General features: G+C 38.7%; 1 protein-coding gene across 12 annotated transcripts in view; it reads left to right on the top strand.

Annotated features, from left to right (window-relative positions):
* ROBO2 (roundabout guidance receptor 2) overlaps window positions 1–17,654 on the top strand; it is a 547,539-nt gene that overhangs the window by 464,594 nt on the left and 65,291 nt on the right. For 8 of the 12 annotated variants that reach the window (XM_048494577.1, XM_048494572.1, XM_048494575.1 and 5 more), the window contains 2 exons: window positions 1,979–2,161; window positions 16,636–16,678. In XM_048494577.1, the coding sequence (XP_048350534.1) occupies window positions 1,979–2,161; window positions 16,636–16,678 (226 nt within the window). Of the gene's footprint in view, window positions 1–1,978; window positions 2,162–4,858; window positions 4,886–16,635; window positions 16,679–17,654 lie in introns of all 12 variants that reach the window. The other 4 variants (XM_048494566.1, XM_048494570.1, XM_048494573.1 and 1 more) reach the window with 1 other exon arrangement.

The following is a 17,654-nucleotide window of genomic DNA, read 5'->3' as shown; positions in this document are numbered from 1 at the left end:
TAAAGATGAATTATTACAGGCATCCATTAATTTATCTTCCATTAATTTATCTTAATCCTTTCATTTTAGTTAGACAAGTTGTGAAATACTTTTAAAGATTAATTATTACAGGCATCCATTAATTTATCTTCACTTTAGACAGCAACCCAGTTGCAAGTTGAGATTGGGTGGTTTTTATACCCAGCAAACTAAATGCATTGAGGTGGATGGGTGCCAGAAAAGGCCAGAAAAGATTTTATGTGAGCAGGTGGTCACATAATAGCTGTTTAGAGGCAATGAAGGAACTGAACGAAAGGGAATGATAGGAAAATACAGTTGTCTACATATATTCTCTACAGAGAAAAGTTAAAGGCTTATCCCAAAGAGAATTTTATAAAAGAAGCTACCAACTGTTTTGGCCAAGATCCTTGAAGACTCCAGTTTTTGTTCAAAGAATCTATTATTTTACTATATTTTCTTTTATATTACAGTAAGACTTTAATAAAGAATTCAGATTATCTTCAGACACACTTTGCTTCCAACAGCAAAGAAGAGGCGTATCTAGGCAAACTGGAGCCAGGGAAAACCTGAGTTTTTCGCCCCTGCCCCCCCTGGTAAGGGCGGCCACCCTCCCCCACCACGACCAAACAACTTTTTTTTTGCGCCAGCTCACAAATCACCTCCCACCCCCAGCAAAACATACACCTCCCCACCAACTCTCTTTCCTAATTTTGTCCTCACACCAACCCTATGAGGTAGGTTGTTAGCCTGAGAAGGCAATGCAAGTGGGCATTAAGAATGTAATACTTAAGGCAGTGCTCCAAGGCAGTGCAAGTGTGTATTAAGCATGTAAATCTCTCACAAATTACCCCAGCAAAACATTTACCAAACAAATGTCAGCATCATCTCTCACAAAACACCTCCAGTGGAATCTACCCCCAAATAGCATCACTTTCAATGGTGTTTAAACTAGGGACCCCAGATTCTTCTTTTAAATCCATGTTAAAGGAAGAATCTGGGGTCCCCAGTTAAAACAACATTGAAAGTGATGCTGTTTTGGGATGGATTCTCCCCCACCCTGAAACAGCATCACTTTCAATTTTTAAATGGGGACCTCAAATTCTCCTTTTAAGTCCATGCCGAAGGCAGTGGATTTGAAAGGAGAATTTGGAGGGTTCCTAATGTCAGGGGTGCAATTGTTAAGCTAGCAGCAACAAAATTTCAGGGCATCTTTAGGAGACTCTCCTGATGATACTACCAAGGTTTGGTAAAGTTTAGTTCAGGGGGTCCAAAGTTATGGAGCCTCAAAGATGTAGCCCCCATCTCCTATTAGCTCCCATTGGAAACAATGCCTCACAAACTGATCTTTTCATAATTCATTAATTTCTATGACAAAAACAGCAAAAGATTTACAAATAAATTTAACATTTATATATGACATTATCCCATATGTAAATGTTGAACTATGGATTGTTTCTATGTCTTATAACATTAAAAATGTTTTACTCATGACTAAAATGGGGTGTAGTGATTAAGAGCAGTGGACTCTAATCTGGAGAATCAGGATTGATTACCCACTCCTCAACTAAGTGGTAAACTCTAATCTGGTGAACCAGGTTTGCTTCTTCACTCCTACACTTGAAGCCTACTGGGTGACCTTGGGCTAGTCACAGATCTCTCAGAACTCTTTCAGCCCTACCTACCTTACAAGGTGTTGTCTGTTGTGGAGAGTAGAAGGGAAGGAGTTCGTAAGCCACTTTGAGACTTCTTACAATTGAGAAAACAGGCCATAAATTCATACTCTCTCTGACCTTTTACCATATATTGACTAAAATCTGTCAACAGTCACATTTTAGGGATATAGTCAGTCTATGATTTCCCAGTTGACCTTCTCAAAGCAAGATATGTATATTATGGGGAAGGAGTTTTTTGGATTTTCACCATCATTGTCATTTAGCATTATCAACACAATTTGATATGATCTCTCTCTTATTTCCAGGAGGTCGGAATGAAGTTGTCATCACTGAAAATAGCAACAGCATAACAGAGCAAATCACGGATGTGGTTAAGCAACCTGCCTTCATAGCTGGAATTGGTGGTGCATGCTGGGTAATTCTCATGGGTTTCAGCATCTGGCTGTATTGGCGCAGAAAGAAAAGGAAGGGACTGAGCAATTATGCAGGTAAGAATAACTCTGTTAACTAAATAGGAATGTAGCAAAAGACGCAGTGAAATGCAGACTGGAATGTATGAATGCTGTATGCCTGCTGAGTATGCTACAAAAAGACAGTAACATGAAGAGCTTCAAGTGCACTGCTCTGTACCACATTTCATCATTGTTACAAGAAAGTATTTATATTCATATAATGAGTACATCTGATACCAACTCCAAAGAATTTTGAAGGCATTGCTTGCAATCACATTTTTGATACAGAAGGAATTAGACATATTTCTATGTCCACTCTTTAAAAGACTGTAAATCAAACTGTGTGACTGCAAAACTAAGTACACCTAAAATGATTTTTATGCAATTCAAGTGTAGGGAAAGTACTTAGCAGTGTCCCATTGGATACAGTGGGATTTAACTATTTTTTGTGGTGAAAAATACCATCAAGTCACACATGACTTATGGAGACTCAGTAAAGTTTTCAAGGCAAGAGATGCTCAGATGTGGTTGCCATTGCCTGTCTCTTCTTAGTGATCCTGGTTCTTCCACCCAAATACTAATTAGGGACTGCCCTGCTTAGCTTCCAGTAACTGATAAGACCAAGTTAGCCTGGGCCATGTAGGTCAGGGCTAACTTCGATTACCTTCTTCCATTTGTTTTAGTCATGACTTAGGACTATTGTAGATAAATTGAGGACAATGTATATTTTAGTTAATGTAACTGTTTAATGGTGCTACCTTAAGCAGATTTATACCCGTCTATGTCAATTGAAGTTGAAGGGCATATAAGGGTTCTAAGTTACAGCTTTGATTAGAATAATGCTGTAAATCACTTGGTTCCATATACCATCAGTATATAAATGGGGCTGCATTCAATAGAGGTGAAGTTTACCCAACTGGATGGTAATCAGTCATTTTATAACTTTAGACACAGATCTAACCTTGAAAATAAGGCTTCCAATTCTTTTGTATTTAAAAGGCTTTGGATTGATATCCAATGGCATATGAGACATTCCATTTGAATGCAGGATGTATTCCATTGCTCATAAAAGAAATGAGGATACCCTGGCATGTTCAGCATGATGTAATGGTTAGGAGCAGTGGACTCTAACCAGGAGAATTGGGTTTGATTCCCCACTCCTCCACACGAGCAGCAAGACTGTTTCCTCATTCCTACACAGGAAGCCTGCTGGGTGACAGTTCTCTGAGAACTCTCTCAGCACCACTTACCTCACAACATGTCTGTTGTGGATAGAGGAAGGGCAGGAATTTGTAGGCACTTTGAGACTCCTTATAGGAGAGAAAGGCAGGGTATAAATCCAAATTCTTCTTCTTCATTGGACTTTTAATTTTACTGTGTTCCATTATTTGTGTTTGGATGAAATTATATATTCATGTTCTAGAAATAAGGTAGAAGCCTTCAAAACATATCTCATGTCCAGCAACATTCTACAATAACATGCTGTGACTATGCAACATAACCTTGGTTCCCAACTGAGCAGAAACCAATGCAAAAGCAGCAAGAAGTGTTGCTGGTTCCTTTCTTAATGATCTGATATATAGCTAGGCACCACATATCCATGACTGTTGTGATAGAATAGCCTCTGTGTTTCTGCAGAATTCAGCCATCAATATTAGTATCATTGTTTCAAGAAAGAAAACATATCCAGTGATTATTACGTTCATGACAATTGAAGCATATTTTCCTCTGGCAGTGTGCCACCCAAACCTTATTTTAGAATCCTGTTGATTTGTTTTAATAAATTACAGTGAATCCAAAAGACCATCATGGTGAAGGTACATTATTCATATGCTACGCACTTTGCACATGTTTTGCTTCCTTTCCTTTAATTAATGTGCATATACATGATGGTGGTGTCTGCTCTCTGATCTTGTTTTGTTAAATGAAGCGCTAAGTTCTATTTAGAAGTTAGATATATCACGATTACTGATACTGAAAGCTTCAATGTTCTATTACATCCTTATTTCAGAGTACTATTGATAAGATATTAGGCAGGAAGAAGGTGCAGTCCTTTATGTCCCACTTGCACATAGATCAGATGTGCTAAATAAATTACATGCCTTGTTTTTTATTGTTAATGAAAGTTTTCATATATTGAGTTGTGTTCCTGTGTGACATCAAATAGCATGTTTCTGTCATACAACATCCTGTGGTCTTATCATATATGTAAACATCTGCGCAGAATTAATTTTCCTTGAAACATGTAGAACATTTGGTCCCTAGCTGACAACCATAAGTTATTTGTCACTATTAAAATGCTGGAAAAGCTAAATGAGGAAACGCATTGCGAGAAATACATATATGGTATTGGTGCTCACAACATTTTGTAAATGTTTACTTAATATTTGGCTGATTGTTGTATTGTTATTATTTGCTGCATTTGCTTGACAAAAAAGATTATAAAGAGTTACATTTCAAAGTTTATCATACATTTCAATGCTGATTAATAAGGCAGGTTGCATGCCTATCTTAAACTGGTTGCCATTTAATTAATTGTAAAATTCCATCATTCACTTTTTCCAACCCTTTATTTCTCATGGGCTGCTGGCTGATTAGTGCCGGATTGCTAGAAACTGCACATAATTTTAAACTACATACATGGATCAATTCTGACCAACACGCATACTCTTTAACTGGCACTTCTTATTGAGGTTTGTAACTCACAATGTATTTACTTTTCTTGTTTTGCAGTTCAGTCCTTCACCTTCACCCCAGCAGGTACAGTCCATTAGTCTGTCTCTTACCCCACCCAATACACAAATCCAGCATATAGTGATTGAATCCCTTCCAACTATTCAAACTATATAAAAAATTCCCAAGTGCATGAAGAAGTACTCTATCTGCTAATCAGTTAACATTCATTGTGTTATTGAGTATACCATTGATTCCAGCAGAAGGCTACAGCAAACCACAGTTAAAAGTAGCTTCCATTATGAGTGTGTGTAGTTCCCACTCATTCAGGCTTTAATTTATGTAATGTGTATGGCTTTGGTATAATTAACAGAACTACTCACAGGCAGGACTTAATCACAAACAGCCAAATGTTATGAAGATCTTCACATTTGCCTTGCAAATTTTTGAGGACCTGTACTACTAGTTACAGAAACACAAGTTATCCATGCTTCTTGTTTCTTGTAGTGTGTTTCTGAGCTTATACATGTTCCAGATAGTCAAAATTTTAAGCCATGTATCTATATTTCATGGGACCTCTCCAATACACACACAACACATAGTGATGTTTTGACACAATCATGCAAGCCAAAATATTTTAAAACAGATTATCAGCTCTGAAAATTATTTCACTGTTTATTATTTCTTTTATAGGCCTAACCAGTATAAACAATCATGATAGGTGTGATTAAAGGTGTATGTGGAATAATAAACACTGCCAAAACAGTTGATTTGCAAACAGCATACCTAAAATATGTGTGAACAGGAAAAGTGAAAGGAATAATTAGCAGCCACATTTAAAATCATCTTTTGGTCCCATACTGGACCAGTTCAGCTGACTCTCCCAGGACTATGTTGACAGAGTCCGGAGAGCTGTGAAGCCTACCACATGTCTCTTGGATCTGTGCCCATCTTGGCTGGTGAAGGCCAGTGGAGATGCAGTTCAGACTCCCTTGGGAAATATCATTAATCTGTTCCTGGGATCTGGGACCCTGGGGAACTGAAAGAAGCTGTGGGAAGGCTGCTCTTTGTGAAGTCATCATTGGATCCTGCTACCACTCAGTATCCCATCTTTCATTCCTGAGCAAGACAAATGAGAGAACCACTCAGAGCAGCTCCAGGCCTTCCTGGAGAATGCATCAGCCCTGGACCCATTCCAGTCCAGCTTCCACACTGGTCATGGGATGGAGATGATTCTGGTCGCATTTCCAAATGATCTCCAGAGACAACTGGACCAAGGCATGTCTGCTGCTGCTGCTATTACTTCACCTGACAGCAGTGTTCAACCTGGTTGATCATGACATCTTGATCCATCACCTTGTCAATACCGGGATGCATGGGATAGTCTTGCAGTAGCTGCACTCAATTCTCCAAGGTCAGGGACAGAGAATAGCTATCACAAAGAGGATCTCTACATGCCACCCACTGGTGTGTGGGGTCCCATATGGGGCTATTCTTTCTCCAATATTGTTTAATGACTGCATGCACCCTCTTGCCAAGTTCATCCAGTGCTTTTGACTAGGGCGTCATCAATATTCCAGTGACACCCAGCTGTATCTGATGATACATATCACCCCAGATGTTCTGGACAGTTGCTTGAAAGCTGTGTTGAAATGGTTGAAAAAGAGTCAGCTGAAGTTAAATCCAGAGAAGACATTGGTCCTGTAGCTGTGCCAGGGTATGGCAGGTCGGGTTTACCAACTGCTGACTCTTGATGGAGTTTAGTTGCAGTGGCCATCAGAAGTCTTGGTGTGTTTCTTTAATACCTCTGGCCCAAGCCTGGTTGAATGCTCTATGTGATGAGACTTGGACCCTGCAGCTTCTCATATAGTTCCGTAGGGCCTATAAGATGGAGCTGTTTCACCAAGGCCCATGTAGCTTTAGTTTATTTTTAATTTGAAATTTTATTCTAATAAATTGTTGGAAGTTGCTCCGAACCATGTGGGGAAGAGTAGCATACAAATGCAATAAATAAGTAAACAAGCAAATATTTCTCAGATTTCACACTGCCTTTTTCTGTTAATGAAAAATGGCTATAGTGGACATTTCTTATCTATTATAGGAAATAGTCTTTATCCCAGAGTACTGGAGAATGAATAGTCATTTGATACCCAGTTTATGATAGAAATACTGTGTATATAAAGTCACGAAAAGCAACGTATCATTCCATTATACCTATAGGACTGGAATCAGCTTACCAATTGTGTGATTGATACATTACATCAAGGAAAACAATCGTCACAGAAATCCGTGGCACTTTTACAAAAATACAGTATTTTGAGCAATAGCCACAGCTGAAGGAGGTATATTATTAACAGTTTTACAAATGCAAATCTGAGTTTGCAAGTAACTTGAACCCACATCCATTACCACTTCTGTTGCATGAAAAAGATTTTAAAAGTTTGCTAAGAAATGTTTTAGACTGGAATCTCCTTGTTTGTTCCAAAACAGGCTCATGCATAAAGAGTGCTTCTTCTAACCCTGCCATTGGTGGTTCTCCTCTTTAGCTGTAAGCAAATGTCACCTTTCTCCTGCTATTTCCCACATTCCTTCAAGCCATTCACTTATGTCCCACATCCATATTTATCATCCCCCTTTCTGATATTAGTTTGGCCCTGTCTTCCCTTTCCTCTGTTCTGAGATAAAATGTTGCCTTTGTCCCTCTTGCTATTTGATTAGACTTTATTCAACCAGCTTAAAGCAACTTTTACCACTCCAATCCTAGCTGTTGTTCTCCTGGCCTCTCAGTGAACTCCACACTTCTCTACCAGCTTCTCACCTCCTTTCAGTTGCTTCTCTTGCAAAGCTCAGCAGGAAGCCATTATTGGCTGCTGAGAGAGCTAACTGGCAGGATGTGGAGCTGCCTACCAAACAATCTTGACTTGGGTAATAGAAGTTCCCCATTACAAGGTACAAAACATAGAACTGTATTTGGTAAGGACTATTGGCACAGTTGATGGGGGGGGGGGGGGGGGAGGCCAGGACAATATGGTAATAAATTGGGTGACAAATATATGAAATGCTATAAAATGTAGTTGTATATTATCACAAATCAGCAATCTGATTGTTCCTGCACTTTTGTGATTAAATGTATTTGAGGTATTACATCCACAGGAATTTCTGCCATATTCATCAAAACTGAAATTTTAAAAAAGAACTAATCTAATATAAAAACATTAGAAATGTAAAAATATTAGTTGTTTAAAAGTATAAAAACAGAATGATGGATAGGTGTGTACAGTTCTTCAGGACAATTTCATCTGCAAAGTTGGAGGTGCTATTTCAAAGAAACAGTAAAATCTAAACATTAATGACAGCTGCAAGAGACTAGGTTAGCCTGGGTCATCTAGGCCAGGACAAGGTGCTGAGAGAGGGGCTGGGATATAATCGAGGCACACTAAAGCAAAAAACAGCTGGTGGTGGAAAGGCAAGCAGATACCCACAACAATATTCAGCATGGTGGAGGGATACAAGGATGACTGTTTCAGCATGGAGAGATGAGCAGATTGTTAGTAGATATCAGGGGAATTATAAAACAGTGAAGCCCCATCTTTCAGTGAGAATGGACCAATGTAAAATGTTTTCTGTTCACTGAATCTGCTTCAGGATACCACAGGACAGACTGACAAACCACAGTCTCCAGTCCTTCTTCCCGTGGCAACACCAAGAATAAGGAGACACTCAGCTGCCATGGTGCTAGCATATCACTTTCATTGCCCAGGCAATCTAGCCTGCTTTGTATAGAAGCCAGTGAGATCCCAAATATTTGAAATTAGCAGAAAAGCCCATTACGAGGAGAGATGCAATGAGCCCTAGTAAAGGGGAGGTTAGCAAGCATTTTTCCCTCACAATGCACTTTACCGAAGCTGTAGTGGCACCCCCTCCTCCTGGCACAATGCTTCCTACCTACCTGTGGCTTGCGGTGAGGGGAGGGTGGAAAGGTGAGGCTTTGGTTAGGGGACAGTGAGAAGGTGAGCCTCAGATGGGGGAGAATGAGGCTTGAGGTGGGGAGGGTGGAAAGGTGAAGCATGCAGTGGGGGAGGGTGGGAAGGTGAGGTTTGGGGGAGGGTGGAATGGGGAGGCTTGGGGTAATGGGGAACCAGGAAGGTGTTGGTGGGCTGGCAGAGCAGCAGGCAGCCAGATTCTGCTGCTCTGCCAATTCTGCTGGATTGTTAGACATTAGGAGAGTCGGGAGTAGTTGTGTTGGTGGACCAGCAGAGGAGAGGGTGCCAAGGCACCACTGCCCAACCAGTCAGGCTGGATTTTGGGGGTTGTGAGGGGTTGTAGGGAACCAGAAAGGTGTTGCGGGGCCCGGCAGAGGCAGATTTGCTCCAGATGGGGAAGTGAATGGAATGTCACCCACCAATGCTCATCGATTGATGGAGGGTTTGTCATTGCAACATTCCACCGCTCAGACAATTAAAAGTTAGGATTATTCTGAACATTTAGAATCACAAAATTTAGATTTAAAACTATTTCAAATATAGCATTATTATGTGAATTTCAGATGTTTCTGAATCAGACCTGCATATTCCTATGTGATAAGGCTAGGGATGCCTTCTCCTAAAGTGGGAAGTGGGGGATGAGGGGTGGGAAGGAAAGACACTTGTACATGTGTATTGTACCAGCACATTTATATCACTCCAGTAAAAAAGATGGAAGTAACATAAGGGACTGCCTAGCATTTCACAAAAACTCTATGGTACTCTATGGATGCCAAAGCATTTCCCACATAAGTGTGCCAATGCGGTGTCAACACACCAGGTTCTGCCACCCAATTTCTCCCACCTTGGCAACTCTAGATATGGCCCAGTAAACTGGATGTAGATCAAGATTTTTGTTTTTTCTTTTAATCTCTTGTAACAGCAGGGTAAAGAAAGGTTGCTGATCATGAACTCGAAGCTTCACCAACCCTGCTATCATGCTGTGAATAGAACCTAGACATCAATTGTATAAATGAGTGGATTTCTGTCATCATTAGAACAGTAAATCAGTCCTTTAATTGTACAGCTTGGGGAAGATTCAAAGCAAAAGCGATTTCTTAGTCCATGAAATGTTTACTTAATGTGTATTTTATCTTTTAATCATTACTGGGTCAGGTTCATTAATAGCTTTGCCACTGGAGTCCATTTTTGACTCCTTGTCAATGTTGTTTTGACTCTCCCCCCCCCCCCGAAAACACATTAATGCTAATATGGTATACAATAATAATTCCTTTTGTGTGTGTTCAACTCACAGATTCCTCAGATACAATTAGGATTGTGTATGACCAGAGAAGGTGAACTGGAAAAGAAGGTCCCTCCCTTCTTAGGCAGATTCTCAAGTTTTAGCTTCCATGTAATTGACAAAACAGAATTCATTTTCACAGATGAATCTTTCTGTGATCAGTACCACTTCATCACATTTTTCTTCGCTGACTCCTTCTTATAAATTCATAGAAATCCATCTTCTGAACCAGGAAAAATGAAATGTATCTATCTGACTGTCTCATAACTGTAGGCACACCATTTGCTGGAATAGAAAAGTGTGCTCATCATGACTACATATACTATCAACCATGCAATCCACAAACTACTTTTTTGCTTATGTAGTAGTAAACTTATTTGGTGAATAGCACCTTTGGGATTAAAGATTTTGTGAAACTGAGTAAACATAAATTACAAATGGCTAGACAGGAAATTATGCTGTGCTAAACATATCATGCACAACTCCTAACAGTGGTAGATGAGTATAAATTATTCGACAGTCATCTGAAGCAGGCTGAAGATTTGATGGAATTTTTATATGCTGATTATCTGTTCTGAGTTAATGCTTATTAAAAGAGGATTAATCTATATTCATATTTGAGGAACAGCTTATCAGGAAAAGGAATGAGGCTTGGTTAGCAACATTAAAGTTTTCATTTGTAGGAGGAAAATGTGGCCTACTAGAGATAGGCATACAGAAAGCTGTCTTGCCTTAAAATGTCAGCTGAGTGTGGTATTTCTTTTTTTTTTATTTCTAGCAGGCATGAAGATTAGGTTTAACCTTGCCAGATATTATTTGTAAACAGTTTAGTTACAACCACAGTATACCTGTATATGGTATAAATTTTCTCTCAGTTTGCGTGTGTGTTAAGTTTATTGCACATATTTTTTTCTCACAGAGATTCTTTAAATATCTTTCTTCATAAACATGCATTCATGTATTTCACTATATTTTATTCTTTTATACTAAGTTCAACCTTTGCTGCTAATGTTCAACCTTTCAAACAATTTATATTAGATTTGTCACTAAGAGACATTCTTCTTGAAATAACAAATTCCAAGGACTAATTGAGGGTAATAGGTAGTCTTTCCCTTATATTTGATAAATTCTTGAGCATTGGAAAATCCATCTTATTTAAGAAATATATGTATATGTATAAATGGGAGATATAATTGTGCTATCACAAAGTTCAAAGTTTGTTTTTCTTCTTTTACAAACATATGAATAAACAAGCAGCATTGTCAGTTGTCACTGAGGATGAATTGATAATGATCATTCTTGTAGAGAAAAACTCCCATGTAGTAAGTGCAGTTCTTTTGTGGTGATTTGTCCTTGAAATGAGAAAGCCACAATATAAAATTCAGTCACTGAAAATTAATATCACATTAGCTATATCTCTATTCACTATACTGGATGAATTTATAAAAAATAGTGACAGTAAAATTATAATGGAAGTATATCATTTTTGGGGAATTATTTTCTCCATCAAAAATATTCACTGTTTCCATAGAGGCACATGGATGAGCTTAGGAGGTACATTAAATTCTACTCACTTCATTCCAGAGAGGCAACAAATATACAAAGGGATGCTGATTTATGTAGTACAGATGAAATTTATGCCTGTTGCTCCTTTCAGACAAACTGGCAATTGTGTGTTATCAGAAGGCTCACATAGCATGTTCTTTCCGTATGCAAGGTCAAAAGTAATGTCTGAAAAGGTACCGTTTCTGCCTAGAAAACATAGCCCTAATGGTGGCAATCTGAAAAGGAAGAAAATTCTCCTTTAAAATGTTCTTGGAATGGCATCTTTACCAAAACCTCTCATTGTGAAACAATATATTGCAATCATACCACATTTCCCATGCTGTTTTACCTTGAGGCTGAGCTAGCATCATAACCTGCTTTCTTTCAAATGACAGACTATTTGGATTACCTCTATTTACCTATTTCTTGTTTTAGTATTTCAAAGGGAGGATCCCCCAACCAGTATTCAGTCATTCTGTCAACCCAATATTGTGTCATGTTTTGTGTGGCAAAGCTTATTGTTTTTAAGAAATGTGAAATGTAGAAATGTACAATGTTCATACTTCAAAGAGTCAGCATGTTGTAGTGGTTAAGAGCTGTTGACTCTGATCTGGAGAACTGGGTGGCAGACTTTAATCTAGAGAACCAGGTTTAATTCCCCCCTCTTGCACATGAAACCTGTTGTGAAACCTTGCACATGAAGCCTTAGGCCAGTCACAGTTCTTTCAGAACTCTCTTAGCCCCACCTACCCACAAGGTGCCTGTGGTGTGTACAGAGGAGGGAAGCAATTGTGAGTTGCTTTGAGACCCCTTTTGGTAGAGAAAAAGCAGGGTATAAAAACCAAAACTCCTTCTTCAGTACTAACTGGGAATTCTCAAATTATATGTGCATCCAATTTCAGCTTTTTGGAGGTTTCTTGACAATGATAGAGAGAGTATAACATACTGTCTGAAACAGAATATGTTTTCATAGAATAGATTGTTTTAGTGTAGGACAAACCAGGATCTGCCAGTATGGTATAGTGATTAAGAGTGGTGAACTCTCATCTGGAGAACAGGGTTTGATTCTATACTCCTCCACATGAGGAGCGAACTTTTAATTGATGAACTGAATTTGTTTCCCTGCTCCTACCCATGAAGCCTGGGGTGACCTTGAGCTAGTCATAGTTCTTCAGAACTCTTTCAGCCCCACCTCTCACAAGGTGTCTGTTGTGGGGACAGGAAAGGAAGGAGCTTGAAAGCCACTTACAGGAGAGAAATTCAGGGTAGTAATCCAAATTCTTCATATTCTTCTCATGGCGGAAGGATTGCCTGCTCAGTCAGCCACTCTCTGAACAGCCAGCTAACCCCCATGCAGCACTGCTGTTACTCCCACTCACCTTGCCTGCTTGTCTGACTCATGCAGTGGGGGGCAGCTCATTGGGGGGATTCAGCAGGTTCATGCCACTTCGGCAGAACTGGTTGTTAAAATGGTGCTTGCAAACAACCAGTTGTTAAATTATTTGAATCCCACCACCAGAACTGGTTGTTAAATTATTTGAATCCCATCACTGGGGCAGCTGCTCCCCCACTCTAATGCAGAACTGCTGACTTGTGTGGAGGGGTGGCAGGGAGCAGAATGACTCTTGTTCCTCCTCTCCTGTTATAAAGAAGAAGCAATGATGGGGCTGTCAATGGCGGTGGATGGGGGACATTGGTGGTTCCTGCTCCTCCTGTCCCACCTACCTACACATGTCCCTGCAGAGGAGAGGTAGAAACAGTAGGAGTGATTTCAGTGGCAGGATCTCCAGTGGTTCTATCCATTCAGCTACTGCCTTCCTTCTCTAATCCCTTAATATTTTATATTTTAGGTAATGTTTTCACAGTATGTTTACTTTGTCTATAAAAGCACAGTCAATGTCCTTTCTTTCTCTTCTTTTCCCCCTTTTTTTGTGGGAGGGGGCAGAGTTTGGGGAACTCCATTTTGGAAGTTTGCACATTTTTCTGTCAACTTATGGGGTCCCTCTGGTCTATAGAAAAAATCCCCTTTTCTGAACCTGCCCACCTTTTCTGAACATCTTATTCTTCACATGACCAGTTTCAGTATTAGATATTGCATAGGGGGAACCTGACTTCAAATTCTCACTGAGCTGCCTTTGTGCCAGTCACTGGCGGATTCCACATGGGCAAAAACCAGCGCCCTGGAACGATTAAAACACCGTTCCAGGCGTGCTGTTTGTGCAGCCGCTGCCTTTGAATTGAGGCAGTGCCGTATTTTTCCTGGGAAACAATGAGCGAGGCATTTGGGAAACAGCGTTTCCCTGCTGGTGCCATGCAAACGGCAACGGCGCACCTCCATTTTTCCCCACACACATCTTATCTCCTTGTCAAGCTCCACAGCGACAAAGAGGCATGCCCACGCTGCCTTGCAACCTCCAAGGGGAAAGGAAATGGAGGCCTGTGGAGGCACCTCCGTGGGCAGCAGCCACATCAGCATGCAAACGACCCTGGGGCTCCACCAGCATCATATATGCCAGTGGAACGCCGCTGCCTCCACCCGTGCGGAATCCACCACTGTCTGTCAGACTCAAAAAAACCCCTCAGGATTGTTTTGAGGATTAAGGAGATCCTGCTCTGACTTCTTTGGGATAAAGGTAGTATAAAATATTTTATACAGGTATTATTGAAGGGTTTGAGTTAAAGATCTGAAAGACTTTTTGTATTGAGCATCCATTGGTTTAACTGGAACTTGTACATCCTTTCTTCCCTGACAACATACATCCAATCCTCTTGTTCCAACTTTTTGTTTTAGCATTAGGGAACAGATGCAAAATGAAAGAATCCACCAACCAAAGAATAAGTGTGAATCTAGAAAAACACTAATTCTTAATCCAAAATTAACTTGTGGGATGTATAATTGTATCTAGGCAACCCACAAATTGTTTTTGAAGGTTATGTTTAAGGCACATTAATTGTTGTTTTGACAAATACAGAATGCATTGTAACAAAATGAAATTGAAAGATATTGTTGGAAGAGGAGGAAGCGGATCTAAATTATATTTGACTGTTACATTTTCTAACCCAATCAGTCAGAATCAAATAAATTACCTTGCACCCATATTTTCCTGCATATTGGTTTAAACATTTAGCTGTAGCCTATCTATTTTAGAGTGATACTAGCAGCACAGATACTGTAGTGCATTAGTATATTAAAAAGCAACATAAGAATAACATCGGTATTTGTTAACATGTCATTTTGTTAAATAGGTTTGTGTGTAATATTATACTTACTAGTGCTTCAATTTTATTTGTGTTATCTCATTTTCAAATAGGAACAGAAAACTATTTAATATGAAATATGCTGTCGTGACTTTCTAGAAACAATAATTGCCCATACTGTGGTGATAGGCAATTAATCATTGGTTTGTATGATCATCCTATATGGGATCCCAAAGGAGTCCCCTTTGTTTTCATTGTCATTAAATGTGCATTGTGAAGCCACTTGTGGAACTGATAACATGGCAAAAATATAACTCATCATCAAAAGGCTGCTGATACCCAGATTTATATGTCACTGTTTCTGCTGATCATAGCACTTCTGTCTTGTTGTTGTACAGTTGTTTGACTGAGATTGTGAAACTGTGGCAAAAGATCATCAGAAAAAGCTATTTCAAGTGTAATATACGTGTATTCCTGAACTGTTTAAGAAGCATTTTTGTGGAAAGTTTCATTTCATGTATTAGTATCCTGCGTTTTTCCCCTAAAGGTACCCAAACTGACTTACATTGTTCTCCTTAAGTCCATTTTGTTTTCATAACAATCTTGTGAGATAGTTTAGTCTGAGAGTGTTTGTCTGACTGAGTGGGGGTTTGAACCTATAGTCTCCTCCTAGTCCAAAACTCTAATCATTATACCACATTGGTTCTCTTTCACAAAAATCTTTTCTCCATATAGGATTGATTTTTAAAGAGCTATTTATTTGAATATTTGTCTGCTTGCACAGAATACTTAGACCTTGTGTTTATTGAGTGATGGTGGCTAGAGAAAAGTAGGAAGCTGGAAGTGGGCTGTGGATAGACAGATAATTAAGCTTAGAGATCCAACTATAAAACTCTACTCAGCCATGGACTTCAGTAGATAACCTTGGGCCTTTCTCAGCTACCTAATATATCTCACAGTTGTTGTCTTTTCCTTCTTCATTCTTCTCTATGGAAGGGTATGATACCAATATGTATCCCATAAATTCTTCACTTGACTTTGAAACTTTGGGCTGTTAATTTCTGAATACCAAAGTTCAGCAGCAAAAACACAACCTGCTATGGGCAGTTATCATGGGAAATAGTTTAGGGATTGAATACTCAATGGCTACTCCTTTAAACGTTATTCAACTCATAGAAATCCTTCACAATAATTTGGTGTAAGGTATACACATTCTGAATTTGCTCTGAAAAACATTCATTATTGTTTTGACGATTATGGGCAAGAAAAGATATTGTTAACGTATTTATATCATGCACTCAATTAGTCTTTCATCAGGTATGGATAAAATTATTTTATAATATTGCATGAAAATGTAGTTGTACTTTTTGTTTATTCTTCAACAAGTTTCTATTTCTACCCTTTTATGATAGTATGATAATACTCTCAGGTTATGTTTAATTATTTACTGAAGTACCACTATGCTTGTTTAATTTAGATTTATTTTGAAAAGATGAAGGACAATGTTTTCAACAGAACTATGCCAATTCGGGAGCTTCTGGCTATATTCCTTTTGAAGCCAAGGTCTATTGATCTCAGAAAAAAATTATCCAAAACGTAAACTATCAAGGGATCAGAAATAAGTTGTCCTGTGAGACTGAAACTGAGAGAGGTTGATTTAGATCAATATCATCTAGTAGAAACCAGAAGATAGGTCAGCTTTCTTTTTGTGTTTTATACTTGGGTATATTGTTTAATTCATTATCTTGTGAGCTTTGATAGTTCATCATGTAAATTTCATGCTATGACTAATGGGATTTTGTACTCTTTTGTGTTTGGAACCCAACCAGTCACTTTTCAAAGAGGAGATGGAGGACTTATGAGCAATGGAAGGTATGGCTGTTATTGAAAGGTCATATTTAATTTCTGGTTCTGTCAAATTTAAGTTGTATCATATTTCATACTTGATTGGGAATTAAAAATACAGTAAAGCATGATCGATTGCAAGAGTGACAATTCTTAGGAGGAATTAAATGGCTTAGACCAGGTTTTAATGATCTATCTCTTGTACACTTAAGGGAATCAAGTCCAGATGTTTCATATCTCCCAGATGCCCAAGAAGAAATTAGTAGAAAGTATCACAAGGAATGTGTTCATTTGTTTCCAGAATGTTTATTGCATTAATTAGGCATTAGTAAATGAAGTTGCTGTTGTTTAAGACTCCTTATTGGCTCCCACTAAATTGCTGTGAGTGAACAATTACATTCAATCGATCACAAAATAAATGATTCATGGAAGATGAATAGGTTGTAGATTGATAGAACTGGATTCTACAACTTCGGCTACCCAATTGATAAAAGTTGATTTCAGACCAATATATCCTCACCTTTTTTCTTAATGCCAATATAAAGATTGTAATTAGGCTCCAGTAATAACTTCCAATCTCCTATTTAATCAATATTTAGCCAAAAAAAAAGAGAAAGATGAGGCCTAATGAGAGTTCATATAGGTTGCAAGAATGCTGCAATCTCATTGTTGTTTCCATAGAAACCCACACTTCTCTTAATGATTGTGCCAATAGGGATTCATAAAAGGGAAAGTAAAATGGTTATAAACATTATATTTAAGTTTGCTGGTGCTTAAGAGCAACTTTATAGCTGTGCCTGTTATGGTGACTGAATTCTGTGTGGTGTTTCTTATCTTTGTCCTGTTGATCGTACCAAAGTTTATGAATTGCTCAGTGAAGCTAATATTTAAATTGTACTTAAATAATATATTGTCCTAGTTCCATTTGTCCTGCATCGTCTTTAGTATGTTCCTCTGAAATAAAATCATAAGGACATGAAAGCCTGTTAACACAGATAAAAAT

Source organism: Sphaerodactylus townsendi, linkage group LG04, assembly GCF_021028975.2.
Source record: "Sphaerodactylus townsendi isolate TG3544 linkage group LG04, MPM_Stown_v2.3, whole genome shotgun sequence".
Taxonomy (NCBI): Eukaryota; Metazoa; Chordata; class Lepidosauria; order Squamata; family Sphaerodactylidae; genus Sphaerodactylus; species Sphaerodactylus townsendi.
The sequence above is the reverse complement of the archived record's forward strand: the minus strand, read 5'-3'. Positions and strand labels throughout refer to the sequence as shown.